The sequence below is a fragment of the Barbus barbus genome (genome assembly GCF_936440315.1).
Source record: "Barbus barbus genome assembly, chromosome: 35".
In the NCBI taxonomy this organism is placed as follows: Eukaryota; Metazoa; Chordata; class Actinopteri; order Cypriniformes; family Cyprinidae; genus Barbus; species Barbus barbus.
The window spans coordinates 7345452-7372440 of record NC_136763.1 but is presented as its reverse complement, the minus strand read 5'-3'; the positions used below and the strand labels follow the sequence as shown (position 1 = coordinate 7372440).

The window sequence follows — 26989 nt, the reverse complement described above, 5'->3', positions numbered from 1 at the left end:
CTCAGAGCACCTGCCATGATGGTACTCCTCTCAATATGCTAATTAAGGAGACAAAGAGTAGAAGATTTGACAAGTACAAGAAGTCGAGAACACTTCTCAGTCACATATGCTGGAGCATATATAGAAGAGACGCCATTAATGCGAGCCCACACATCCTGGCTGCACTTCCCCAGACATGTCCCTCTCTAAACTTTAGTGAAGAGAAAAGCAACTTTGATATCGGCCGTGTTTATATCGGATGAGTGGGCTACCATAATTTTCCTTGCCGGATCAATAATATTAATCAAAAAAATGAACTGGGCTATGTTTGGACAACCAGAAACCCGATAAGCACGGCTGCACCTGCGTTTCCGCACACAGATCCCCAGCTCTCCGCTTGTCGCTTTTCTTTATCCACCCGGAAGGTTTTCTGTGTGTGACACATATTGACGTTTTCCATGCATACTGTCACCATGATAGATTTTCAGTCCTTTGCCATAACTCCCCACAGTCCTGAGCCACACTGTTTCCATCAGTCCGTCTCTCTTTTCAGCCTTCTTTCTTTCTCCTACACACACAAATTGATCCAAAACATGCAGGAGTACCAAGCGTCTACACTAGTCAATCAATGCGTCCTATCGTTGAATAACAAAGTCTAGCAAATACAACTATTCCCACTCAGCATGAATAATTAAAGATGGCTACTCTCATGGACACAGGCTCTATATTTTCTTTTCTTATACTTCATTGGCACTAGAATCGGCCTCTGGGCACAGCATGATTTTTACACACACCGAGATCAACAAACCAAATGCACTGCGGGCTGTACAACAAATATCTGGTTTGATGTAAATCCTTAATTAGCAGACACTATACACTTCTGGCTTCCAGCTAGCCATTTTACAACCTATATTTAAAAAATGTAGTTAAGATTTTTTGTATTTTTTTTATGGTGCTTTCATAAAGGGGCAACATAATCAATGAACAGGGTTCTTATCGGCCCAGTGCGTCTGGATAAAAATTAAAGATGTTTATTAAAAGGCTGCTCAGTGAAGAGAAACAGTGCTATGCAATAATGTAAGGATGTAACCACATATTCAGGATTGAGGGGGACCAAATGTAATTATATATTTTATTATATTATAATACATAATAAAACATTATATTATATAGTATGTGTGTGTGTTGTGCGAGGGACCTCATACTTTCTTGGATAAAGACCTAATAAATATTATAAATGTCTAAATATTATTTGAAAAAAAAAAGTTTCTGTTAAGTTGTTACATTCTTTTCTACTCACAGCACTGTACTGTAATGTACACTGTACTAATGTATTATTTATTTACTCATTTATTTTCTAATTTTAATCAGATGTTGGTAACACTTTACAATAAGGGTAAATGAATAATCATGTACTAATACCTAAATTAATACTTAATTCATCACATACTAATGATTTTTTAAGGCATTAACTAATTATGAACTAACAAAGCGCTATCCTTAAGTACGACTGGAGTCATACGGATTCATGCACGAATAACGGCAGCCTTAATGTTAGTACATGTTTAGTTAATTCATTAAACTAGTTAAAGCTTGCTACGTTGTTTGGAACAGCCATCACGTCTCCGTCTGATTTTTGTTATCACACTGTCCATCCAGACACAGCTGTGATGATCCTGTACCCAAAGTCAACTTTAACAAGCCATTAGTTGATGTTAGTTAGTGGGTAGTTAATGAGTTAGTTATGTTGGGCCCTGTCCCACCAGAAACAAACCTTACATACTGTAGTCCCGTTTACTTGAAAACTACTTAAAAACTCTACTTGATACTTTCTATCAAACACACATGTACTAACACAGTGAGTATTCAGCCCGGTTAAGAGATTCTGTGTGGATTTTCAAGGAGTCAGAAAGCGGAGGTACAGGATCATCACAGCTGTGTCTGGATGGACAGTGAACTCTTTTCAGTTTGAGCATTTCTTTAGGAAATGTTCTACAAATGTTCTTTGTGGGTTTGAGGTTTTATTAATCTGTGTATAAGTCACAATAAAGTGAGTTTAAAGGGAAAGAGAAGAGCATAAAACAGACAAGACCAGTCATTAGTGTATTTAGTACGTTCTACACTTGATGAAGAGGATCAACTGATCCTTTGCCACCCAATAATGTTTATGACCAAGCTGAATGTCAAATGCTCAAATTACGATGGTATTAAATTATTGAAATTAATTTCAAAATCAGAGTATTTCTTATTCCTTCTTAAAGAGGTTGTTTGATTTAGTTTACCATAAATGTTAATTAATGCATTAACTATCAAACATGTACTAACGTAGTAATTCATGCATGAATCCGCATGACTCTAGTCGTACTTAAGGATTCATTTTTTAGGGTAAAATAGGGACAAAGTGTATTTAGCTACCTGGTCTCATGGCATTTACGTACCTGGGTGCACTTTTTAGCGAGACACGAAATACGTGCCAATAACTACGTGGGACATTCTACCAGAAACATACCTTTTCACTTTTTATTATTATTAAATCTGAACATTGAGTCATATGGAGGACATGTTAAACTATGAGAAACGCATATCGTGCCAACTCAGCATGTTTTTATGATTTTTATACGCATTTCACCCCTAAAATGTCAGGCCCTGTCACGGACCAATTTGTATATGTTAGAATTACCTAATAAATTTATTTGATACAAATAGCATTTTATTATTGGTCACATGTCCCTGATTGAATTTAACATGGTTTTGTAATTCCTATAAGAAATATAAGCAACTTTCCGGCCAACTGTAGTACACAAAAATCACAGAATACCCGCCAGACACTCATATAGTTGTAAAAAAACTACCTTTACATAGGAGATTTTTACAAAAACATAGCAGTGTATATTTACGCCCACCTTCATCTACACAGTGAAAGAGATTAATTCATCAATATTTCCTCATATAGTACATTTTTATATCATAATTTCCTGTGTGACAGGACTGACATTGGCGTGACAGGGCTGACGGTGCTGTGACAGGATTGATTTTATGGCTTTCTTTGATGCAGAAAAAGTTTGTGTTCTTAAGTTTTGATAAGCATTCCTATTTTAAATTATTATAATAATCTTAATGTTAATGTAATATTAGACTGGTAAAGTTACTGTCACACAACCTTTTAACAGTCATTAAAAGGTTACACTACTCTATTCAAATCAAATTTTTATCAATTCTAATTTGAATTCTGAACCGCCGCAATACATAGCCTACCTGTAGCAACGTAATAAAAACACAGCAATAAGTACCTATATCTACGTAATAAAAACGTGCCAGGGTTCACGTATTTAACCTGTGTTTTAGCGCCACTCAGTGGACATTTCCCTTTGAAACTCTGGCAAACCGTGCAGTAAGGTTCTAAAACGGTGTCGCAGTGCACAGAGGTACGTATTTTTGTATTTACTTTTAAATTGTAGCATATTTAGTCTGTCTACTAACAAACAACAGCGTCTGCTAAATGACTAAATAAATAAATAAATAAATCTAAATAGAAATACTGAGGAGAACAATGTCTGAGGTTACAGCCCTGCCTTTATGCCTTGACTACATGTATTGTTGAAGATGATCTCTGACGAAACTAACTAGTCAAATCCACCCTCTTCAATTGCTCTCTTTGAGAACTTTTTGAATGTGTCTCATTGTTCTTTGTCATTTCCTTCTCGTTTCATTTGAAAAGACCAGAGGAAGAGCTGCTCGCAGGGAAATGACGAATTGCTGAGGCCTTCGAGAGCACAGAAATTAGCGCGGCTGAATGTAAATTACTGCCATTGTAAATGATGACAAGAGGCGAGGCGACACCAAGATAATATTTTTCTACTTTCCTCACTTCTGCTGTTGAGCCACAACAATGGAATCAGAAGTGTTGTTTCATTTGTACTTAGAAGCACAGCTGCAGAGAGTAAGACGGTGAGTCTGTTCAGCGGTTCAGCGATACTGGGTTGTTTGTTCAGTTTAATCCACCTCAGAGCACTTATGCGTTGCATCTCTTTTCTTTTATCAAAATCTTTTGAATGAAACAATTCAACCATGCACTTCAATTCTAAAGGAAAACTAGAGAAGGAAGAGAAAGTATTGAAGAGGTTACAGTAGGATTGAGGGAATCTTCCAAATGAAATGCAGCTTTCTCTGAAGACTTCAGCTCTAAGATTCTGCTCAGTGTAGCAGCACCACCTGGTGACATATTTCCCCTCAAACCGAGACGTTCTTTCTTATATTAACGCAAAATATGATATTGGCCTGTTCTTAACACTGTATTGGTCGCTTATTTCATGCAGTTCAGATAACTGAGAATACTGCATGTGAGTATATAGACTATTTTTATGGTACTTTATAATTATGTTTGCCAGAATTACCATTTTACTATTGTGCCTTTGAATTTTATTGGAGTGGAAGTTGAGTCATCAATATAAGCTGTTGACTGCAAATACATGTAGGTTGAAGGGTGTTATCTATAAGTTAGTTTTGCACATTTTTAAGAGTACACATTTATAGATTACCTTAATAGACATGGACTTTAAAAAAAATCACAAAATTACATTACAAAGAAAATGTGAAGACATCAGAAATAGTGCATACTTTATTAATATATTTTTGATATTTCATACAGAACAAGCTGCCAAGAAGCATATTAATACATATTTTGCCAAAATGCATCATACAGTGAATGCAGACCTTGATGAATTCATAAAGTAGTTTTGCGATGGCTTTAAAAATTACTGTTGGTTAAAATGAAATGCCTGACTGAAATAATAATAAAAAAACTAGTAAATAGCTAAATGCATAAACACAAAATATAATGATGTGAATTAATGTAAGAAGAAATGTAGTGAAGTTAAAAGTTTCCTTTTTAAAATGTATTTTATACTTCAAAATAGATTCTGAAATAAACATGATTTGACTGTCTTTGAAGTTCAGTCAATTGTTACAAAAATCATAAGTAATTACTGTCAATGTAGATAACAATACACAAGGCAGAAGTTCATTATAACTGGAGAGTATAAAAGGCATTTTTCTCCAGAAAAATAAAGCAGGCATGTCATAAAACTAAACTTTAAAAACGGAATAAAAAAAAAGACAAGGATGTTATGACAAGACAGTCAACATAGTTCATAAACCTCTTATGAGGTCTAATTCATTGCATATTTCGAGAACACAGAGAGGGCTTTAAGAAAGCAAGATAATTTAAGCTGGGGAGGAGATTACACAGCCTCAGCATTTTCAGTTGAGCAAAAAATTTGGTTTAGAGCTTGTCGTGTTGCTCCAGGCTCATTACATCATGCATTCGCTTCTGATCCCCTGTCTGACAGAAAAATGAGGCTTGAGCATACATTAAATATCAAATACAACTCTCAGATCAATACATCAAAGCTGGGCCCACGGTCAGGACACAGAAAGGGGTTCAGCCTTGAGAAAAAGCTCTGTGGCATTGCATATGAAGCAACAGAAGTCACAAACGTGCTGAATAATCACTCTGAACGGTGTGAATATAACAAGTATTATCTTTATAAACATGCAAGTACATAAATCTCAATAAACAAAAAAATATTTGTTTGGTTTTGGTTGCAAAGTGTTAAGACACAAGAACATCTGTTGGTATGAGACCAAAGAAAATCTGCTGGCTACTATCTGCCATAGAAAAACAGTTCAAGCACGTAAGACACACTTCTACGACTAAGCCAAGGTAATTTGCGGTAAAGATTTAGTTTGGTCTCTGTTCGCACTTAAGCACCATAGATGTGACAATTGACCATCCTTTGACTCCCCCTGTGGGCGAGGAGATCTACTTGCGGCCCACGGTCTCCGCCAGCTTCTTAAGTCTCTTCTTTAGCTCCAGAGGAAACTTCTCGTAACATTTCTTACACACTGGCTTCATATCAAATTCCACAAACTTGTTCCTAAAACACAAATTTTGCTTTTAGGAGTGTGATTTTTAACACATTCAGGCCAGAAACATAATCTACATGTATGCGTCCCATTCCAACTAAAACTATCAATAATTTGATAAAATAAAGCTGAAATAAAATAAAGATTGTTGAAAATGTTTAAAAAAAAAATAATAAAAAGAGAAACATTGCTCTGGAAGCTAACTGTAATTAAATACATTTAAGTTGAAGTGCTAAAATTACTAAAAATAAAATATAAATATAAAGCTAAATATAAATATTAAAAATAATAAAATTGACAACACAAAATAAAATTACTAAAACTAAAATGATAATTGAAAATATTAAAAGCCAGTTTCAAATATTAAATACTACAAAAAAACTATAATAAACCATATAATAACATATTATTAATACTTTAATGAACATTTTGAAGGCAGAGTCATGCATTTATTAGGTTTATGAGTTAACAAAAAATAAGGGGAGAAACAAATAAAATATAAAAAATATGATAATGCTGAACTGGGCAAATGAATACTGGAAAATAGAGATGCATCTATATTACAAGCATTTTTTGCAGTAATAAAGATTTTAATTAAACAATCATTTGTTTTATTTTATATTCAATCGTGTATTTACGGTCATGTTATTTAAAGAAATGTTTGCAAAAAAAAAGAAAAGTTTGCTAACGTTAACATTCACAACATATTTTCATGTCTGATCAGGGCGATAACCACCATAGACACTGAGGGGGGCTAGTCCCCCCAATAATTAGAAATCGCAAAACCTTTTTCTCAAATATTCGAGAGAGAGAGAGAGATGAAAGTTGTGTGTGTGTACGTACGTCTGTGCATCTCTCTTTACAATGAGTGAGTTTACTTCAAAAACAGATTTAGTATTTAAACTGTTATTAATAAAAGTTGTGGGGCAGCGTCGACAAGATTCTTTGCTCCTGGATGTGTGAGCAGTGCAATCTCCAATATATGTGTGTGTGTCTGTGTGTGTGTCAGTAAGCAGGGCATTAATATAGAACGGTAAGGCTCTAATGCGCACCAGTATAGGTGTGTGTATTGTAGAAGCTAGACGGCGTATAAACGGTATAGTTGACGTGTAATGGTACAGTAGTGGTGTCCCATTTCTTAGGGGAATATGTTTTTACCCCTATCCCTTGCCACTCTGTTTCAAGGGAGAAGGGGAAGGGGTAGCCGTATGGGTAGAGGTAGCTGAAGGGGTATAAAATAGAATTGGGCCTAATTGAGCATTAGATGATGGTAAATGTACATTTACCCTCTAACATGGGGGGGGGGCTTGATGGTAAAAAACAGGGAACGTAAGCATGCGTAATTAAATATCCAATAATGATTAATGATAAAAATATAGGACAAAGTTGCTGAAAATTGCAGAAAAAAAAAATGGTAAGGCTGAAGACACTAACCAATGATAATGAACGAGTGAAGCAGATGAGCATGAAGAAGAAAAAGGAGAGAAAAGGGTTACAGACACACAGCGATGACTTTCTTTCGCCGTTCGCGAGAGTCACGTTCACGTTTGGCCAAACGGCGCTTCAGCTCTTCCGGCAGGCGTTCGTAACAGTGTTTACACATCGGCTTCAAGTCCACCTCCACAAACCTGTCCCTGCAGGGCCACCGTCAGGGACAATGAGGGAGGAAAGAGGAGAAACAAGCGAAAAGGAGGGGAAATTGGATGGAAGATTGGAAGAGGAATGGGTTTGAAGTGGGAAAGAGAAAGAGAAATGGAATGCGGTAGCATTTTGAGAGCGAATGAGAATCGAATGGGACAGAAATAGAGAATAAAAGAGTTAGCTGGAGAGAAAGGTTAGTAATGATCCAAAGAAGTACATCACAGCAGCCGAGAGAGCCAATTTAAAGGCACTTCAGCACAAATTTAAACACAGCTACCGAACAATCGCTAAGAGAAAAAGGAAAGAGGACAGATTGTGATATAGGATGAGTACATTTGTGTAAAATCACTTACTTGAGGGTGAGCTTGGTGTTACAGGTCGAGCACGAGAAGCAATTCACACACCAAGCCTTATTCAGAGCTGACACCACTGAGAGAAAACACAAAAACAATTCAAAACAGCAGCACCCATCGGCATAAGAACTGCACATCAAAGCATTATGTTTTGCAAGTATTATATATTGAAGCTTTAAAGGTTGGGAACTAAATGTCAATATCATGTTCAAGTAAAGAGCAATTACCATCTCCTTCGATCACACGGTTGCAATGATAACAAACGTCACCAAAGAGCTGCACAACAGACAGAACAGATGCTTTAGTCTCACATTAAAAAGTTTTGTTATACACAACACAGCGTTTTCAGATCAAAAGGGGCTTTGAAAGAAGAGCCAGGCATGAGTTACCTGGTTGTAGTGAGTCTCGCAGTAAGCAAGTCCTTTTCTCTCGTAATGACGGTGTCCCAAGAAAGGCTTCTCACACTTGGCACAGACAAAATGCTGTAGAGACACAAACACACAAGTTGTGAGCATGCCCTTCAAATATACACTACCATTCAAAAGTTTTGATTGATTTTGAAAAAAGTCTCTTATGCTCACTAATGAGTTTATATGAGTACAGTGAGACAGCAGTATTGTAAAATATTATTACAATTTAAAATAAGTGCTTTCCACAGTAATATATTTTAGAATGTAATTTATTCCTGTGAAGGCAAAGCTGAATTTTTAGCAACATTACTTTAGTAATTACAGTAATTAGTAACATGACATGATCTTTAGTGTCACATTATCCTTCAGAAATCATTCCAATGTGCTGATTTGCTCAAGAAATACTTATAATTATGGTGAAAACAGTATTTTTTTGTGAAAACTGTGAGACTTTTTTCAGGATGCTTTGAACAAAGTTCAAAAGAACAGCATTCGTTTTAAAAATCATAAATTCATTTACTGTCACCTTTGATCAGTTTAGTGCATCCTTATTGAAAAAAAAGTTATAGTTTCTTTAAAAGCCATATCATCCAGTCAACACAGAAAAAAAGGAGTCAATTAAAACAATTATATTGTTGGTTTTTTTTTGTAATAATTAAAAAAAAATACTTAATTATATGTAGGACTGTCACAATATCAACATTTCAGGAGTCAAAAGCATTTTAGTAGCACAACAAAAAATAAGCTTTCCATTTTTTTTTTTTTTACAACACTACTTTAAATATACTATTAAATATCAATAAAATATTTGCAAACTAAATATGACAACAGCATGAAACCTTTATTTTTCACTATTTTTCATTTTTCAAACAATTATTTAGGTATGCAGTCAGTAATAAAGAACAAATTACAATAGAACAAATAAAACAAAGTTCTTGAAGTTCTTGTGCTTGAAGTTTAGTACTTGATTACTGAAGTATTCAAGTAAACATCCAGAAAGTGTAATATGACTAATAAAATAAATTACCTGGCATAGTCATAATCACTGCATGATTATTATATAATACACATTAATACCGATCTGATGCAATTTGACTGCAGAGAGCTTAATTGAAGTACTAAAGTTATCCAGGTGAGAGCAGTTTCTCCTGTATTATTGTTTGATTACTATTGCATACATAATAGATGTGGCAGGGCTATTGTACTGCAAGGCCTCATAAACAGAAGCGATATACCATGTCCAGATATGCTTATATACACTTAATACATAGATTGTGTTCGCATTGATTCCTTGCCAAGGCAGCCATTCTGACCAATAAACATGAAGTTTTTTTTGCATCACCAAACATCCTTAAATATATTTTCTGAAAAACTTATGATGCACACTGTACTAGAATTGTCACTATGTGAATTTAAAAAATCTAAATAAAATACACAGACCTCAACATGCCACTGTTTGCCCATGGCGTTGACCACACGGCCCTCGATAGGACGCCTGCAGGCTCCGCAGATCGGCACGCCCATCTTATCATGGCAGGGGAGGCAGTAGAGTTCCCCTTTCAGCTCGCGAGCATCAGCTGTCAGCTCCTTACTGTAAAACACACATCCTCAAATTCATATCACTTACAGTAAATGGACACAGCAGATGGAATCATTTAGTGTCGTACTGACCCACAGTTACTGCAGTTGAAGTGGTCGGGATGGTAGGGGTCGTTTTTGAAAATGAGGGGCTGTTCCTCGATGATGGCGTGACACTTCTGACAGATGTACTTCCCGAGGCCCCGAGCTTTCTCGCGGTTATGGCATGGACGGCAGAGATGGCTGGAAAAAGCAGATATGCACATCAGCCAATCAGAACGCTCGAATTGTTTCCCCTATGCAACCACCTCAAAAGGATGATTCTGGTTGGTAGGACTAAAAACACGCGTTTAATAATCAGAATTGCTTAAGATAATTCATTAATGAAAGCTGATCATAGACCAATTGAATGTATGCAGCCTGTCAGTCGCACGTTCACAGTCAAACCTCATTGGCTGTAAACTCACCGGCCGGCGTTCTTGACAAATCCAACATCGGCGAGCACGGCTTGGCAGATATCACAGCAGAAACAGTCAGGGTGCCAGCTGTTATTCATGGCCTTAATCACACGCCCAATTATAAACTCTCCTGTGGGAATATGAGGGACACAATTCACAATTAGCATAGTCAATAACATCACCTGTTCATATGTTTGTCCGTGTGCGTCTCTTACCACACTGGTGACAACAGGGAGCAAACAACATCTGGAAATCATGCTCACAGTATTTCCTTCCCTCAAACTATGGACAAAAGGGAGAAAAATCAAACGTAACATCAGCTCCAATGGGAATACATCTCAAAGTCAATCAATTGCAGACAATTGCAATCTGCATACTGTCTTCCAGAACTTTGAAGAGATGTCTACACTTTTATAAATAAAAAAAATTACATATATTTCTGAAATAATATATATTTATATTATTTACTTACATTTATTAGGGCTGTCAAAAAAAAAAAACAATTTTGGATATTCAACGAATTTAAAATAAAAATCCACATTCAAATCCAAAAACGTTGCATTTGAATTTTAGGTGTCCGTCAGGCTGCCTTATCAGTGGCACACAAAATGTGATGACGATGGGAGTGTCGTTGCATTTTAATGCTTTTTTTAGCCTATCCAGCTGAACCCACTGGATGTGGTGCTGCCCTTTCAAAATATTGCAGAAAAAGAGAACATCAATGCGGAGATGATGTTTACGTCAAAGCTGAAACTAAGCCGTTCACACAGATCGCATATTTATTGCATTTTCTACAGGGACGTCTATCACCGTTGCACTCGTGTCTCACACAAGAGAGCCACATGTTTAGAAAACCATGTAAAATTAATGTAAGTTCAACTTTTAAAAAACATGTCTTGTGACTTTGGCAGTTTTTCTGTTTCTGTTTTTAGTTAGTTTACTAAAAAACAAAAAAGGTAATTATGATATTGCTCTTTAAACCAATAGGCTTCAAGATTAAATGCTACATGACAGGTTTAATGCAAGTACCTCATAAAAGAGCCCTTCAGGAAACTGCTGGAAACACTGTGCGCAGACGAAGCACTGTTCGTGATACAGCTCGCCATTGCTGTTGACGATCTTCTCTGCTGGGGCAAATCCGCTTTTACACCGTTCACACGAGGCATTTGCCAGGGCACTGGCCATGTTGCTGTTAGAAACAGATCAATGTCACGAGAAATTAACAGCGGTGACCATTAGCCTATAGATCTAACACTGCATTACAAATCAGCTTCCTTCAGTAAGAATTCATTTAAAGAAATATTTGCTTTTATTCAAGAATGCAATAAAATATCAGAATTTATAGAAAAAAAGGCTGTTCTTTCGAACTTTCTATTCATCAATGAATCATGCGAAAGAAAAAAATATTTCTACAAATTTATTAAGCTGCACAATTCAGCTTTGCATTACAGGAATAAGTTATGTTTTAAAATATATTCAAATAGAAAATGTTTTTATTGTAACAATACTTGAAAATATTAGTGATTTTACTGTATTTTTTAATCAAATAAATGCAGCCTTGGTGAGTAAAGAGACTTCTTCCAAAAAACATTTAAAAATCTTACCAACCCAGCTTTTGAACGGAAGTATATACAGTGGGGAAAAAATTATTTGATTCCCTGCTGATTTTTTACGTTTGCCCACTGACAAAGAAATGATCAGTCTATAATTTTAATGGTAGGTTTATTTGAACAGTGAGAGACAGAATAACAACAAAAAAATCCAGAAAAAAGCATTTCAAAAACGTTATAAATTTTCATTTTAATGAGTCAAATAAATATTTGACCCCTTTGCAAAACATGACTTAGTACTTGGTGGCAAAACCCTTGTTGGCAATCACAGAGATCAGACGTTTCTTGTAGTTGGCCACCAGGTTTGCACACATCTCAGGAGGGATTTTGTCCCACTCCTCTTTGCAGATCCTCTCTAAGTCATTAAGGTTTTGAGGCTCACGTTTGGCAACTCGAACCTTCAGCTTCCTCCACAGATTTTCTATGAGAATTAGGTCTGAAGACTGGCTAGGCCACTCCAGGACCTTAATGTGCTTCTTCTTGAGCCACTCCTTTGTTGCCTTGGCCGTGTGTTTTGGGTCATTGTCATGCTGGAATACCCATCCACGACCCATTTTCAATGCCCTGGTTGGCTTCAATGCCATCGTTCCTTTGATGCGGTGCAGTTGTCCGGTCTCCTTAGCAGAAAAACACCCCCAAAGCATAATGTTTCCACCTCCATGTTTGACAGTGGGGATGGTGTTCTTGGCATCATAGGCAGCATTCCTCCTCCTCCAAACACGGCGAGTTGAGCTGATTCCAAAGAGCTCGATTTTTGGTCTCATCTGACCACAACACTTTCACCCAGTTCTCCTCTGAATCATTGGCAAACTTCAGACGGGCCTGTACATGTGCTTTCTTGAGCAGGGAAGCTTGCGGGCTTCACGGCGTAGTGTGTTACCAATAGTTTTTTGGTGACTATGGTCCAAGCTGCCTTGAGATCATTGACAAGATCCTCCCGTGTAGTTCTGGGCTGATTCCTCACTGTTCTCATGATCACTGAAACTCCACGAGGTGAGATCTTGCATGGAGCCCCAGTCTGAGGGAGATTGACAGTTATTTTGTTTCTTCCATTTGCGAATAATCGCACCAACTGTTGTCACCTTCTCACTAAGCTGCTTGGCGAAGGTCTTGTAGCCCATTCCAGCCTTGTGTAGGTCTACAATCTTGTCCCTGGAATCCTTGGACAGCTCTTTGGTCTTGGCCATGGTGGAGAGTTTGGAATCTGATTGACTGATTGCTTCTGTGGACAGGTTTATACAGGTAACAAACTGAGATTAGGAGCACTCCCTTTAAGAAAGTGCTCCTAATCTCAGCTCCTTACCTGTATAAAAGACACCTGGGAGCCAGAAATCTTGCTGATTGATAGGGGATCAAATACTTATTTGACTCAATGCAAATCATTTTTTTTTGTTATTCTGTCTTTCACTGTTAAAATAAACCTACCATTAAAATGATAGACTGATCATTTCTTTGTCAGTGGGCAAACATACAAAATCAGCAGGGGATCAAATAATTTTTTCCCCACTGTATAACTATGTTTGACTGTTAAGTTGACTGTATGAATTGATTATATGTCTTTTTTATTATAGTATTTTTTTTTTTTTAACTGATATATTGGCCAGACAGATTAATCGGAGGATAATTACTCGATGTCCAATTACTGGCATTGGCTTAGCAATGAGCCAGATTGAGCCAAACAGAGTGAGCCAATGTTTAAAGGGATCGTTCACCCAAAATGATTCAATTGAGTAAACAGTGTATACAAAAACAAACATCATTTAATTTCTTCAATTATGAATGTGTTTCACTGAATATTATTAAATTGAATTGATATCAGTATCATATTGTAATTTGTCACCCTGCTCCTGAAAGTGCTTCAAGCTGATGTTTCTCTACTCAAAAATCCCATGTAGCCTGTCTGGCACTTTGCAAGATATTACGTTTCTCCATTTAAGAGTGACCGGGCAAGACTGCAACCATTGTTTACATCACACAAACAGAATTAGTCTGCCGTGGCCTGTGGTTACACTGCCAGACGTGATCTCAAATGACTCATGGCATTTCTCCTCTATGACATCACAAGAGATGTGGCTATTAGGGGATGGGGCATCTTTACAACTTCCCCTCATTCCCTTCACCGCTGTCATGGCGTTAAAGCAGACTGATTCTAAGGCCGCGTTCCCTATATGGTGAAATGAAGTTGGGCTGAGAAGATCTGCTTGTGTACTAACACAGCGTAGATCTATTATAGATCATTTGTGTGTTAAAGAAATGGAGACTGTTGTATGTCAGTTCTTACTACATGCAAGAGCTCACAGTGCAACAGTGGAGGTCTCACACTGCTGTGTGAGGAAGTGGGAGCAGTGCCATCTGTGTGTGTGTGTGTGTGTGTGTGTGTGTGTTGAAAGTTTGCTTATGTCTGTGACACACTCCCAGCTTATCCAGCATCTATTTAGCAAGAATATACAGTGGGATATAAAATTTGAGAACCAAAACAAATCATTAAAAAAAAAAACATTTAATTTTCTTTTTTTAACAAAACTTTTCATTCCAAATGTCTTTTTTTTTTATTAGAAAATTGCAATAAGTATTTTCATTAGTGTTTTTAGACTTTAGAACCCCATTGCACATACAAGTAAATATTTATCACAAAACTTAATCTAAATATTACACAGAATCTTATATACTACCGCTTAAAAGTTTGGGATCTATAATTTTAAGTTCTCATATGCTTACCCTTATTTATTGTATTAACTTTTTAACGCAATGCCAGCATCAAGACTATTTTCATGGCGATCTCAGGAAAAAATTACACACGGTAGCCTATACAATTAACAAAAAGTTATAAAAGACATTTCAGATCTACACTAGACAAAAATTATAAAATACATTCAGGTGATCATGTACCTACCAAGGATCATTTAATTTATTTAAAAACAGTAATTGTGAAATATTACTGCAGTATTTGAATATATTTTAAAATGTCATTTATTCCTGTGATGGCAAGACTGAATCAGTCTTCAGTGTCACATAAGCCCTCGGAAATCATTCTAATATGCCGATTTAGTGCTTAAAACATTACTTATTATTATCAATGTTGAAAACTGTTATCCTGCTTCATATTTTTGTAGAAGCCATGATACTTTCTTTCAGTATTCTTTGTAGAACAGAGGAATCAACAGAACAGCCTTTAAACATAATAAATGTCTTTACTTTCACTGTTCATCCATTTCATTTATCCTTACAGAATAAAAGTAGTAATTTATTTACAAATAAATAAATTGTAACTGGCCCAAAATTTTTCAACAGTAGTGTATATTTTACTGAAACTGACATGATAATTGCAAGCTTTACATCTCAGGAAGCAGATTATATCCATGTTTCCCAGAGGATCTGACAGTCTGTGGGAGCATCCATGTCTCCCAACAGCACAGACAACACAAAACATCTGAGAAGCTTTGATTTATTCAAATGGAAGAGGATCACAGTTGTCCAGAAACACTGTGAAATTAAATATCACAACAAATAATAATGTATTTAATTCCTGTATAATACGTTATTTATAACGTATTATACAGGAAGTTAACTACAGTAAGACAGGACTTATTTAAACACTTGTGGTGTGCTCAATGTCTTTGCAGCTCTCTCTCTCTCGCTGTGTGTGTGTGTGTGTGTGTGTGTGTGTGTGTGGAAAACTCCACTAGGGAGGCTAATTAGCTTAGCATCCGCCCTCTCATCTTAATCCGTTACATTTCATAGTTTTCCCTCATGACCAAAACACAGATTTCACACAAATCGTTTAACAATAGACAAAGAGAGTGGGTGGAAAAAAGAAAGAGAAGTAAGGTAATAAAGTATGTTAATAAAACTGCAGATATCTACAGCATCTCTGGTTAGAGATTTCTCCGTAACATATCAAATTAAAAAATAAATATCAGTTTCAAACATCGTACCTGCCCGTCATCTCTGACACCCCCAGCATCCCCTTCAGCACAGCTTATCCTGAGATTTCAGATTCAGATTTAATTCGACAACATAAAACGCCCCTCGGATCTGTTGCTTTTCCACTTTTTTTCGACAAAGATGTTATTCTGAAAAAACAGACTGTCCTCTCTGCTCGCTCTTCTGGGTCACGTGCTGCTCGGCTGGAATTCTGATTGGTTACATGGATAAGCTCTACAGAACCTTCAAACTTTATTTGGGCACTGTATAATATAATTATTTAGTCATTTTGCAGACGCTTTTATCCAAAGCGACTTACAAATGAGGACATTAGAAGCAATCAAAACCAACAAAAGAGCAATACATGCAAGTCTTGGTTAGCCTAATGCAGTACACATAAAAAATGTTTTTTTGTTGTTGTTTTTTTTAAGAAAACGAGTAGATAGAATATATAAAAAAAGAAACCTAGAGTTTTTTTTTGTTGTTTTTTTTTTTAGATGTATTCCCATTGGAGAAACAAGTAGATAGAATACAAAAAATGTGTGTGTTTGTTTTTTTTAAATAAAAAGAAGACATATAGATCAAATAAAATTAGAATAGAGTTAGAGGGTCAAATAAAGAAATGCCTTGAATTTTATGCGAGCAGCTATTGGTAGCCAGTGCAAATTGATGAACAGAGGCGAGACGTGCATTCATTTCGGCTCATTAAAGATTAATCTTGCAGCGGCTTTTTGGATTAATTGTAGAGGTTTGATGGAATTGGCTGGAAGGCCTGCCAAGAGAGCATTGCGATAGTCAAGTCTGGACAGAACAAGAGCCTGAACAAGGAGTTGTGTTGCATGTTCCGAGAGAAAGGGCCTGATCTTCTTAATATTGTATAATGCAAATCTGCAGGACCGGCAGTTTTAGCAATGTGGTCTGAGAAAGTCATCTTATCATCAATCACAAACTCCAAGGTTTCTGGCTGTTTTTGAAGGAGTTATGGTAGATGAGCCTAACTGGAAGGTGACATTGTGATGACAATTATGCACCCTGTTTTGTCCCAATCCTCAAGAATCAGTGCTATAATATAATATAATAAATAATTTCTGTTTTAAATAGTTTATGGGGTAGAGTCTGGAGCAACTTTACCACTCACAAGGTGCATGAAAACAACTAGATACAGGAATGTTAGGAAAGATTCCAGCACTAATTGTGATAAAGAGATATTTTATTATAACGCGTTGGTTTTGTTTGCTCAGTTCTTTAAACTTTTGTAAAATGACCACACAAAATAAATGTTAAAAAAAAACCTCTAAGACACATACATTTAATGTATATTAATTACAAATCTACATTAATATAATTTTTTTTAAACAATTGTTTTGAAAATAATGTTCTTTGTAATATGAAATATGCTGAACATAATGCTAAGCACTGATTAATGAGCCCTCTTGTGGTCGTTTCGCGTTAATACGGAGCAGAGTGGACAGGCTAGAGTCCACAATAGAAATGAGCTACACACTTTCCTCTGGCGTCAGCACTGTTCTACTCGCTTCTATCAAATAGAGACTTATATGGCATTGAGTCGCGACAGCGCAAAATCAACTCATTTGAAGTAAAAATCCTTGGTCTATGGGTCTGTAAACTTCTTCCGTCTCACTTGATTCAGAAAACAGCTTTATTTTGTCAAATACACACAACATGCATTGTGAAAAGTTAAGTTTTGAAACTATGTTGCAGCTAATATTGCATATCCACCACACGAGGACGCTGTTGCAAAAAAATGAAGAAAAAATAACTTGCACACAGTAAATGTGAGGAAATGTGGTTGCTCTTCTAGGACACCTGTGTGAAATGTAGGTAAACTGAAACATCCAAGTAATTAAGATTGCAATATTTCTCTACGTATATGTTATACAGTAACAATGAGCAAAAGTAGGCTTTTGTAAGTGTGTCTGTGTGTGTAAGTAGGCTTAATGATTATTAATATGATAGTTTAACCATTTCATTTCTATTTGTGTGTGTGTGTGTGTGTGTGTGTGTGTGTGTGTGTGTGTGTGTGTGTGAGCCTATTGTCCATTCTTGATGTGTTTCACTGTCAGCTATATATCCAGGTTGGCCTAGACCCTAAAAGCACACCACCTTAAAGGCCTTAAAATGCTTGAACCCCGGCTGCTTGCAGCTATATTTGTTGTTGTTATTATTATTATAAATGTAGCTTTTTCTTTTAATAGTTTAAAAAAAAATCTTAAAATAATTTTGCCTATTATACCCTATAATTTACGCCCAGTATTTTGTACAAAGCCATTTACATTATTTTTGAAGGTGATATTTGCATTGTAAGCAGTCCAATCATTTGCATTTTCATCAACAGTCAATCAAGTTGATAAACAGAAACAGCAGTTGATTGGCCTCTTCACACACACACACACACACACACAGAGACAGAGAGAGAGAGAGAGAGATAGAGCGTCTGTGTTATTAATGCGCCCTTATAAAGAGCAGCCGTGTCTAATCTTTCTGTGATGGTTTCTTAGCTATAAGAAAAAAAGCTGTTACTGGATTTCGAATCTCTCATTTATACATTATCATTTTTTGGCCTCTGGGTTCTGCCCTTTAGTCTGAATTCATCACCTCCCGCCGGGTATCGTTGTCATGGATACAAATGGATGCACAAAGGTCCATCTGAAGTTCTGGGTAAGAGAAATGCACGGTTCCCTGATTAACATTCAGAGATAAGTAAAAGCGGTATAATCACCAAAAGGCCTGATCAAACATGCCGCTGTGATGTGAGATAAACAGATTTATAACGCTGTTCATCTTAAGGTCATCACTGCTTTAGAAGAGTGTTGAGAGAGACAATCATTAATCAAGTGGAACTTACAGACCAAACTTAGGTGATAACATTCATCTTGGCAAGCGAAGCGCATATTCATAAGTATATGCACACAGTCACTTTTAGGATTTCTTGGTATGTCAGTCCTTGTCAAGTTTTTCTTTTGCCTTCTGAGATTTGAATGAAATAAGCGACTGTGTTTTGGCATGTGCATGATAAGCTCCCACAGATGGGTTTTACACTTCACATGACAGTGAAAGGGATGCTTGTGGTACAGAATATAGATACGAATCAAGATCTCTTCAACTCTGGGGGTGTAAAATATATATTGACATAACAAATAAACTTTGATGGGTTCATTACAGAATTGAAAAATCAGTTATAAGAGCATCTAATGTATTACATATTTGTTTCATATCCAAAACATGATCAATATTTATTATATACAAAATAAAATAATTATTTGGCCCTGTAAATGAAAAATCTAGGTGTATTGTTTCTGTTAATATTTCATTATGGTGTAATTTGTTCCTTCAGTTACATTTGTGTTTGCAGCTTTTTTAAACAAATATGAATCATATCAAAATGTTCAAATAAAATTGAACCAAATGAACTAAGCATGATTCATCACATAATTTGTGGTAATAATCACATAATCAAAGTGAATCGCTGTCAGAGCAAATATTTACACCTACAGTACACATCCACATAGACAGACAGACAGACAGATAGATAGGTCAAAACTTAAACTTTTCAGTGTAATGGTATTTCAGAGAGTGGTTCCCGTTGCCATGTGAACAACACAGCTCATAAACATGTGACATGAAGCATGAAAACACTGTGTCTGGTGTTTCTACATGTGGCTCTGTGCATCTGTGGGTCTCAGAATGAGTGAGTGAGTGAGTGTGTTATTGGAAGTGCAGATGAAGGACAAATTATTCATAGATTACTTGGCATCTCTGTCAATTAATGTCGATTTCTAAGAGTCATTGAGATGTGAGAAATTCACCGTACATTGATCTCCCATCTTGCTGAAACCCTCATGAGTATCACACACTTCTATTCACATCCTTAGAGTTGTATTTTTACACCTCTCAAGTGTAATGTGAAATGTCAAAAGTATGGAAATCCTGTTCAGATATTCACAGCATTCTGCATGGAAAATAAAAAATGCCAAATGGTGAAAAATGTTTCTTGTCTTATTGATAATCAATTCAAAACAGCATCACTGGATTAGTGATGGGTCGTTCTTGAACGATTCGTTCATTTTTTGAACAAATCTTTAATGTGACTCGGGAAGAACGAATCGTCTCTGGGAGTGATTCATTCAGTTGCGCATGCACAACATGCTATAGGTTCTGCACTGAATTAGTTCACCTGTTCGAGTCTTCAGGTTTGAGTCGTTCGTTCATCACGTGACAGCCCCATAAGCTAAACCTATGCAGTGGCAGTCTGAGGGGAAAAGACTTAATAATAATAATAACCAACTCTTTAGTTTATTACCTTTGTTACCACATTCAGTGTTGTGGAAAAGAATCATCATGACAGAAATTCACACATTTATAAACTGTAAGAAATAAAAAGCTACAATCTGAGGCCAGAAACGCATCACGTAACTGTAAATAATAATAATAACTATGCAGCCGTTTGTAAGGAAGGTTGTAAATGAACTAATTTCTCTATCCAATGCTGTCACGTCACGTGACAAAAGAACAAAAGACTCGGGAGGTGAACTAATCAATTCTCTTTCCGGATCTGACTGCATTGGTTAAGTTTATGGGGTTGTAACGTGATGAACGAACGACTCAAACCCGAAGACTTGTCAGATAAGAGGTGAGGTGAGCTAATCATAGACTAAAGACCCAGGTAAACAATTAATTAATTTGTTTCTGTTTCTTATACCATTATAGTTTTGTATTGTTTGTAGTGTGATCAATGTTTGCATAAGTAGTAGATATGTTAGGGAAGTAGCACGTAACATTTTAATTATATTTTGCAAAAATGAACGAAATGACTCGAAAAAAGATTTATTCATTTTGCTGAACGAGACTCAAAGGTCCGAGCCAGTAAAATGATCTGAACTTCCCATCACTACACTAGATATTAATATACTGTAGGTCATTTAAGAAGCCCGCCTTCTTTGATTTGATTGGCCATCTTAATCATTTGTGCATAAATGAATGCTGCTAGACTTTTGAAGACTTTTTGTCAGCCCAAAAAAAAACTTTTTGTCAGCCCAACAAGAAAAAGCAACATCAATCTGGCCTTTGAAGTTTTTGACTCTACTAAAGCATAAAAATACCATAATATGTTTGCAGATATGTAAGAAACATGCTAAGTTAACATTTGTTTTACTGAAAAACAATGTTACAGTCAGTTATTCTCCTTTGAAAATGTGCATTCCGTGTTGGAATGTCTGTCTCTGTTTTGGTCTGTGTAACCCACCCACTGCTAGTTTACCCAATTGTATTTTGGCACCCCGGGTTGCCAGTTGGCAGAAAACACAGCGTATTTCATTTCAGTCATGGAAGCTGCCAAGGAAGGTGCGCTCGTTCCTTTTGCTGTCGTCTATCTGGCAACCTGCGTGTGGGTCAAGTCTAAGGAGGAGGGGCCGGGTGAAAAAAAAAACCCTCTTCAATATTTAGAATTTGGACTGCAATCCTACATACAGCACCTTTAATCTTTATGATGGACACAGCTCTTCAGTTTCGAAAGAAAAGATTCACAAAGTTTCAAAAGCACCCATTACTTGTTGTTATTCTGTGGTTAGAAAATCTCTGTGATATTCTGGTCTCTAAAGGTGTGATGGAAGGAGACTCACACAGAGGATCCGCCGTCCTCCTGGATCAATGGAGGGGGGGTTCCTCTGTTGAGCCAGGCTCTGTGGGAACAGAAACGGGAGGATGGCAAGGTTTGAGCAGTGACACATGGAAAGATGAGTGAATTCCACAGTGAGAGGGAAGTGGAAGCTGGTGCGTGATAGGGTTTATCTGTTTGGTGATTGTGAAAGGGCCAACATATCTGGGACTGAGCTTTTTACAGGGCAGACGCATCCTGATATCCCTTGTTGACAGCCAGACCTTCTGACTGGGTTGGTAGGTTGGTGTTTCGGATCTTCGAAGGTCTTCTCTGCTGTCATCTTGTGTCTGCACACTTCCCGCTGGAGCTGATGGTGAGCTGCGTCACAGCCCCTCTCGCTCTCTCGAAACCAGTAGTCGATGGATGGATCATCGGATGGTTCCCCAGACCAGGGGAATAGGGGTGGCTGGTAAACGAGTTCGCACTGGAAGGGAGTGAGTCCAGTGGACGGCTGGCAAAGAGAGTTCTGTGCGTACTCAGTCCAGCCTAGGAACTGGTTCCAAGAGTTCTGGTGGCCATGGAAGAAGGTTCGCAGGAAGTGCCCAATCTCCTGGATTTTCCTCTCCGTCTGCCCTTTGACTGGGGATGGTAACCAGAGGACAGGCTTACAGTCACACCTAGGAGGGCAAAAAAGATTTTCCATAACCTTGATATGAACTGTGGTCCACGGTCTAAGACAATGTCTTCAGGAATTCCATAGTATCTGAAGAAGTGATTAAACATGAGTTTGGCAGTCTCCATTGCACTGGGAAGACCCTTGAGGGGGAGAAGACAACAGGACTACGTGTTACCATCAGAGGCAGGCATGTATGGATGAAATCAACTCCTAGGTGTGACTATGGGTGGTTGGGAATGGGCAGCGGGAGGAGTTTACCAGATGGTAAGTGGTGAGGGCTCTTCAAGATGTCGGAACAACCTTGGACGAACCGTCTCACATACCTGGCCATGTTGGGCTACCAGAAACGGTCCTTCAGCAGCGAGAGGGTGCTGTTGGCCCCTTGGTGGGCAGAGCCCAGAGAAGAGTGAGCGTAGTGAATCAAGGGTGTGCGCTGTGTTCTGGTGACATACTGTAATCCAGGTGGATGGAGTGGCGGTGGAAACATTGGAGGAGGTAGCTGGATTTGAAGTCCACTGGATGGGACTTACAATGAGTTCTTTGGAAATGATGGGTTCCGGCTCTTCACTGCCTCCATTCTTCAAGGGCCAGCTTGATAGCGAGGTGTTCCCTGCTGCCAATGTCTTAGTTCTTAGTTCGGCGCATGGATGGAGTTTGGCTGGAGTCCCCTGCTGCTGAGACAACACCGCTCCTACATGGAGACATCCACTTCAACGACGAAGGGTTTGTTGGGGTCTCAGTGGATGAGGAGCGGTGCACTAGTGAATTACCTTTTTGAGTAGTTGGAATGCTTCTGTGGCAGCTGGTGACCAGGACAGAGACTTGGGCTTGTTCTTCAACAGACTGGTGAGTGGACTGCTGATGGAGCTGTAGTTGTGGATGAATCGTCTATAGAATCGTCTATAGGGGTGGTGATGGCGCAGTGGATAAGACACATGCCTTTGGTGTGAGAGACCCGGGTTCAAATCCACTGTGAGACACCAATGTGTCCCTGAGCAAGACACTTAACCCCCTAGTTGCTCCAGAGGCGTGCGACCTCTGACATTTATAGCAATTGTAAGTCGCTTTGGATAAAAGCGTCAGCTAAATGAATAAATGTAAATGTAAATGTAGAAGTTTGAGAGTCCCAGGAAGCGATGAAGTTCCAGGATGGTGGTAGGAATTGGTCAGTTTTTACTGGCTTCCACCTTCTCCTCATCCATATGGATGCCACCGCTACTGATGTTGTATCCTAGGAACTGCACTGAGGATTGATGGAAGGAGCATTTCCCGGCTTTAAAGAAAAGATGGAATTCTCTCAGGCGTTTCAAGACCTCTGCAACGTGGTGGTGATGTTCGGCCATGCTCCGGGAGTAGATGAGAATATTATCAATATAGACGAGGACAATCTGATGGAGATACTCCTGGAGCACCTTGTGCATGAAGTCCTGGAATACAGAGGGGGCGTTGACTAGGCCATACGGCATCAACTGATATTCATAGTGGCCAGTATTGGTCACGAAAGCTGTCTTCCACTCGTCCCCCTCCCTAGGGGTGGAACGGTTCAACTTTTTCACCGTTTGGTTTGTATCCCGGTTTTAGAGTCACGGTTTCGGTATGTTTAGGGAAAAACTATACTGTCAAATAAAAATAAAGAATATAAGAATAATCTAACTACAAGCAACAGCACAAATAAAAATACAATAGAGTAAAGATACAAATAAAATAATCAGTGATTTTCAGGGTTTTTTTAGGTAGGTCTTTAGCATTAGTTTTTAGGTACAGAAATTGAATAAAGTAATCAAATGTAAAACAGCATTGCATATTTGACTGTATAAATTAAAGACGAATCTTTATTAAAGTTATAAAAGCAATTCATTCAAGAGCAGTGAGTGATTTCTTTGTTGTTGCTGTTTGATTAATATTAATAAAGTGCTGTCACTTAACGTGAATACACTGATTCAGTGCACTGAACGTTCTGCCTGCTATGTCTGCTATAGGATACTTACCAAGCATTTTGACAATTTTTGTGTGAATTTGTCCATTCAAACACAATACTTCAGAGAGAGTTTGATATTTGCGCGCTTCTGATAAGCGCACGCACAAATCTTCTCACAGCACTCGAGCTCTTGTCCTCTGGCTCTTAAATGTTTAAACTGGCAAACCTTACATGAGTTTAGTTTAAACACAGATATCAATGTATGCTGTTCAGGTCTCACCTGTGAGCGCGCTATCAGCACCTGGGTGATGACGGAATAAATGACAGTTCATAATCCAGCATTCGGCACTCGCATTGAACAAGAGTGAATGGTTTGTCCACTTTTTTTTTTTTTTTTTTTAATCGCTGTTAATGTACTGGTACGCCAGAATGCGCATCCATTAACAGAAACATACATTAGCCGAACCCTGTTTGTTTTACCTGTTATTTATAACAAACCATATTACACATGTGTTGTCAGATTTAAGTGAACCATGGTCCTAGCGATTTTTTTCCGCGAACCATGCCACCCCTACCCCTCACGTATCCAGATGAGGTTGTTGGCGCTGTGCAGATCCAATTTGGTGAAAATGGTGGCTCTGCGGAGATGTTCAAGTACCACTGGAACGAGGAGAAGTGAATAACGGAACTTCACAGTTATGGTGAGGGTCTCTGAATGGTGCGATGATGGCTGAGGAGTTTGAGGAAAACAGTCAGGGAAACATCTACTGCCCCACCAGGAGATGTTGTGGCTATGCTGCACAAACCACAGACGCCCAAAAATTACATCAGCTGAGGAATCCTCCAGAACCAAGAGATGGAGAGTTTCCTCATGCAGCTGGCCGACTTGTTGATGGAGAGGGCCAGCAGTGCATCAAATGTCTTCAGCTAGGTGGTTTTCCGGTCACCTACTGGACCTGATAGATGAAATTCCTGGTTGACCCGGAATCTAGGAGGGCATGTACTGGACTGGAAACATCGGAAGCAGTAAGCATAACTATAGTGGTGAGGGGCTTCATATTAACAATGGATGGCTTAATTACACTCACCATGGGTCGTGGAAGATGAATTGGGCATGCGGAGATTACATGTCCACCAGCACCGCAGTATAAACACAAGCCCTGGGTCAGCCACCTCTGCCGCTCAGTGTAAGACAATCGGGTAGCGTCCACTTGCATGTGTTCATGGCCTGGTTCTGGAGTGCTGATGTTCTCTGACCGACGGAGGAATAGAGTGGATGATTGACCCTGGTGTTCCTCAAGACAAAACTGTATACGATTGGCACATCTGATGGAAACATTGGATGAAACATTCTTAGTTGATGTTATCCTCTACGCGTGTCGAACCATACGGTTCATGGGGCAAATTCCAAAAGGAATTGATCATTCCTATCCCCTTGGAGTGGGGACTTTGGAGTGAACAGGGCATGTGCGTGCCATTATTTAGTAGTTTGGAATGCACTTGGCAAAGGGAGCGATCTAATTTTCTCATAATCTTCATACAACACCGCATGGTCAGCAGATTCGCTGACGGACACCAGCATAAAAAAAAAAATTATGTAATGTTATGTAATGTATACATTCATTATGTAATGTATACATAGTTTTTATTAGGGATGCACAATATTTATCGGACCGATAAATTATCGACCGGTATGAGAGAAAATGACGTCATTTTAACGTCGTTTGAGTCTTCTCTCTTTTACTCGCTTTCCTTCGGTTTTAAATAGCTTGTAAGCTCTGTGCGCTTTTTATTTTCGCTTTTAAATTAGTGGCAATTCGGCGTCAAGCAGTTGTTTGTTTTTAGTTCGCTTGAGTTTCCTCACTTTCCTTTGCTTAAATAGCTTGTAAAAACACTGTGCGTATTTTATTTTCACTTTTAAATTAACGACAATTCGGCATCAAACAACAACAAAATACAACATAGAATATAGCTAACTTTTATTAAAAAAATGAATAAAAATGCACCATGCTATATGCCTAATATAAAATAACATAACTTACAAATTTTAAATATGCATGGTAGGCCTATACAAAACTGAAAATCAGTAATCAGACTGAGGAACAAATAATTATAAAACACAGAACGCTTATTAGTGAGATGGAAAGTTTTGAGGCACGGACTGCATACACCTTGATGTAAAATAATGGGAAAAATATCACAGTTTAAATAAAATAAAAATCAGCAAATAGTGTGGAACCAAATAGGCTAAATGAGAAACGTTTAAAAATGTTTAAAAAATAAATAAATAAATAGGCCTTCCAATATCACCTTAGATAAATGGCAGGTCAACAGGCTTTTCAAAATCCAATAATATTTTTAAAACAGGCGCTTATACATTTAGTTTTAAACTCTTCTGCCATCGTCTTGTCTTTTTCACCTCACTCTTGTCAGTCAGCTCAACTCTCTCCTCAGGTGATAAATGAAATCTGATCTGTGATGCGCGACTGTCGTTTGTTCACAAAAATGAACCGAAATACATGCCTCACAGACATGATAAATATATCTAAAGAAAGCTTTAAATTGCTACTTAACAAAATAAAAACGAAAACAAAAACTATTTAATACAATCGTTATCCGTGAAGATGCACTTCTCTCTAAAGGCGTGTCTAACAAGGAGATGACGAATCCTTACTATTTCCCCCGGACACATTCATGGTAATTACTTTTGCTGGGGCTTTTGCTTTATTGCGTGTATTTGAAGCAGAACTCTTCATCTGTGCACTCTTCACTAAACACCGTCGAGACGCTCTTGACAGTCGCGGCACGGACTCGTGTTGTGACAAAGTAGGAGCCCGACTTTAAATTAAATTAAAAAAAAATAATAATAATAAGGGGCTAAAAGTGTGTTGTAATGCAAG

The 26989-nt window shown here is 37.8% G+C and overlaps 1 protein-coding gene across 1 annotated transcript; it reads right to left on the bottom strand.

The window, feature by feature from the left end:
* Positions 1-4570: 4570 nt before the first annotated feature.
* Positions 4571-16051, bottom strand: LOC306855285 (LIM and senescent cell antigen-like-containing domain protein 1). The gene is made up of 10 exons (XM_079393861.1): positions 15890-16051; positions 11374-11533; positions 10560-10626; positions 10354-10474; positions 9980-10129; positions 9749-9899; positions 8288-8380; positions 8126-8174; positions 7899-7974; positions 4571-5915 (listed from the first exon to the last, which is right to left on the bottom strand). Exons 1-10 carry the CDS (start codon positions 15916-15918, stop codon positions 5801-5803), a joined length of 1011 nt encoding a protein of 336 aa, XP_079249987.1. The 5' UTR covers positions 15919-16051; the 3' UTR covers positions 4571-5800.
* Positions 16052-26989: the final 10938 nt, after the last annotated feature.

Bases quoted from the DNA above. Each gene is read 5' to 3' on its own strand.
- LOC306855285 (XM_079393861.1), bottom strand. From the start codon at position 15,918: ATGCTGGGGGTGTCAGAGATGACGGGCAG. The intron at 10,627-11,373 runs GTACTTGCATTA...TTTTGTCCATAG, and splicing joins CTGAAGGGCTCTTTTATGAG to TTTGAGGGAAGGAAATACTG. The intron at 9,900-9,979 runs GTCAGTACGACA...TGTGTTTTACAG, and splicing joins TTCAACTGCAGTAACTGTGG to TAAGGAGCTGACAGCTGATG.